At 39.8% G+C, this 2,956-nt stretch overlaps 1 protein-coding gene across 1 annotated transcript in view; it reads left to right on the forward strand.

Moving 5' to 3' along the window:
* LOC114923013 (vomeronasal type-2 receptor 26-like) overlaps positions 1-1,754 on the forward strand; it is a gene marked incomplete at its 3' end in the record, with an annotated part of 10,247 nt that extends 8,493 nt beyond the window's left edge. Inside the window, exon 5 of the mRNA XM_029285364.1 lies at positions 1,066-1,754. Within this exon, the coding sequence (XP_029141197.1) occupies positions 1,066-1,754 (689 nt within the window). The remainder of the gene's footprint in view (positions 1-1,065) is intronic.
* Between the last annotated feature and the right edge of the window lie 1,202 nt (positions 1,755-2,956).

The raw sequence follows: 2,956 nt of genomic DNA on the forward strand, positions 1-2,956 counted from the left end.
GTTCCTTATATGCTTTAGCCTCCAGTCCCCTAATCATCTTTGTTGCTCTTCTCTGTACTCTTTCTAAAGTCTCAACATCTTTTTTACATCGTGGTGACCAAAACTGGATGCAGTATTCCAAGTGTGGCCTTACTAAGGCATTGTAAAGTGGTATTAACACTTCACGTGATCTTGATTCTATCCCTCTGTTAATGCAGCCCAGCACTGTGTTGGCCTTTTTGGCAGCTGCTATTCTGCTCAAGAGGAAAGAGCTTGTTTTCAATTACAGTACATGCTGTTGGATTGCATCAGCTATCACATCAGTTAACAATTTGAAACTTGTAGGTAAGCAGATAATTGCCCTATAGTTGGCTGATGGTGCCCCTTTTGCTGGATCTTTCATTATCAGGTAGGTTTTTCCAGATGTTGTTAAATTGCTTGGCAATAAGTGGAGAGCAAAGCAGCAGATGTTTCAACCAAAAACCATACAACTCATCTTCACCCAGTGCTGAAAAATTAATGAACTTTGTCCTTTTCTTCACTATTTATGCTGTTGTTACAAGTTATTTCATTTCAGCTTTTTTTATTCTTATTCACTTTGTCACCCTCTACTTCCTACTTATCCACTTTATTCATATCCACTTGCTTTAACCAAGCTGCATTCTTGTTCATCAGGTGTTGACTGGTTCACTGCAGTCTCTCCATTGATGGATTGGTAGAAACTTTTGACTGAAATTAGAGATTTGACTTATAGTGTGCAATTCAAGCTTCATATCTGCTGATTTTTTTGGTTACAGCTGTTACAATATGAGTAACTTCCTTGATTTTCCTTGCTTCTAGGTGATTTTTCTTTATCGGGTATGTTTTGATCACTTATATCTGACCTTAGCATTCTGATCTTCCATTTGGGTTGTGCACCCTGCAGTTTGCTGCATAGGAAATACATTATCTATTTCAGCATTCTGCATCTTCATTCTTATGTTTATCTTTCAACATTCCTTTTTTACTAATTTTATGCAAATCATAGCTTCAATAAAAGGTGAAAGAACCAGCTTTAAGATGGACAATACTCTTCCTCTTTTTCAGATTCAGAAAAATGCGCCCCTTGTCCAGGAGATCAGCATCCAAATATCAGTCAAGATTGTTGTATTCCTAAGATTAAAACCTTCCTAAATTATAAAGGCTATCTAGGGGTCATCCTAATTTCCATTACCATGTTCCTGTCTTTGACAACAGCCTTTGTCTTGGGAATCTTCATTAAATTCCTAGACACTCCAATCATCAAAGCCAACAACAGAGACCTTTCCTACATCCTCCTGGTCTCCCTCCTGCTTTCCTTCTTCACTTCCTTCCTCTTCATTGGCCAGCCAAGGAGAGTCACCTGCCTTCTCCGACAGATAACCTTCAGCATCATCTTCTCAGTTGCCATTTCTTCTGTCTTGGCAAAAACGATCACGGTGGTGCTGGTTTTCTTGGCCACAAAACCAGGGAATAAACTCCAGAAATGGCTGGGGAAGAGCTTGGCCAACTCCATCATCCTTTCTTGCTCTGTTATCCAGATAGTCATTTGCAGCAGCTGGCTTGGCACTTCTCCCCCATTTCCTGACTTTGACTTGCACTCTCAGCCTGGAGAGATCATCCTGCAATGCAATGAAGGATCTGTCGCCATGTTTTACTGTGCTCTTGGCTACATGGGCTTCCTGGCTACCGTCTGTTTCACGGTAGCTTTCCTGGCCAGGAATCTACCTGGGGCCTTCAATGAAGCCAAGCTCATCACCTTCAGCATGCTGGTCTTCTGCAGCGTCTGGGTCTCCTTTGTGCCCACCTACCTGAGTACCAAAGGGAAATACATGGTGGCTGTGCAAGTCTTCTCTATCTTGGTCTCCAGTGCTGGTCTATTGGGCTGCATCTTCATCCCCAAGTGCTACATTATTATTTTGAGGCCAGACCTCAATACTAAGGAACAACTAATCGTGAAAGAGAAAAGAGAAAAGTGATTCTAATCAGTGCTTCTTGTATCATGTGTGCAGCAGAAGAACTCTTTTTCTTCCCCTAGTTCTTTCCCTTATCCCTATTCAATGGTTTGGACTGATTAAGAAATTCCTCAATTAAAATAACTTGTTTGCTTTTCTTCCCATCTGAAAGACATCTGAAATTGTTTATTACTTTTGTTTTCCTAGCCATTACTGTGCATTTTACACAGCTCACTAAGAAACTCTGTACCCCATGGACAAGAAGAGCTCTGAGAAAATCCATGGTTCAGCAGTTTCTCCAGTAGGATCCAAATTGGATGCCCATAATTGTCTATGGAGATTCTCAATCAATGAGGTCAAAAGTTACCTGGATTTTCTTTGGGTTTTTTTCCTTGAAAACATTTTGCTTCTCATCCAAGAAACTTCTTCAGTTCTGAAGAAATGGACAAGCTTCCTGGATGAGAAGCAAAATATTTTCAAGAAAAGAAACAAAAGAAAATCCAGTTAACTTTTGAAAAGCACCTTTGGGACGATGGCCAGAATTATAGAAAGAAGTAGAGTCACTGGGCAAAAGTTAGAATTTTGCAAAGACTGAAGGATGCCAGTCCAAGCTAATCTGAATCTCCACCTTGGGTAGACCAGCCCCAAAATGGCACTAAGGAAGAACGTGATATATACCCTTCAGAATTGTGCTTAATCACTGGATCTGATTCAGAGCTTAAACACTGAAGATACAAAAAAACTGATGGAATCTTACCCTTTTTATTTGCTCACTGAACTAAAACACTTTGTAAATTGTCCCAATTTGGTATGGAATCTGCTAGCATCTCAAGGTTGATGATTTTGGAGCAACCAATAGTGAATTTTGCTTTAGGTGAGATATTTTTTTTTCTTTAAGCAATAATAGAATCCTATGACGTGTATGTCCATTTCTCTGAAAATAACTAGTAAAAATACTATTAGCAAGCACTTAGTATTTGGGTTTTGCTTGGTGTTTGGTTCTG

This window comes from Protobothrops mucrosquamatus, unplaced genomic scaffold (genome assembly GCF_001527695.2).
Source record: "Protobothrops mucrosquamatus isolate PMUCROS unplaced genomic scaffold, P.Mucros_1.0 scaffold1569, whole genome shotgun sequence".
Classification (NCBI taxonomy): Eukaryota; Metazoa; Chordata; class Lepidosauria; order Squamata; family Viperidae; genus Protobothrops; species Protobothrops mucrosquamatus.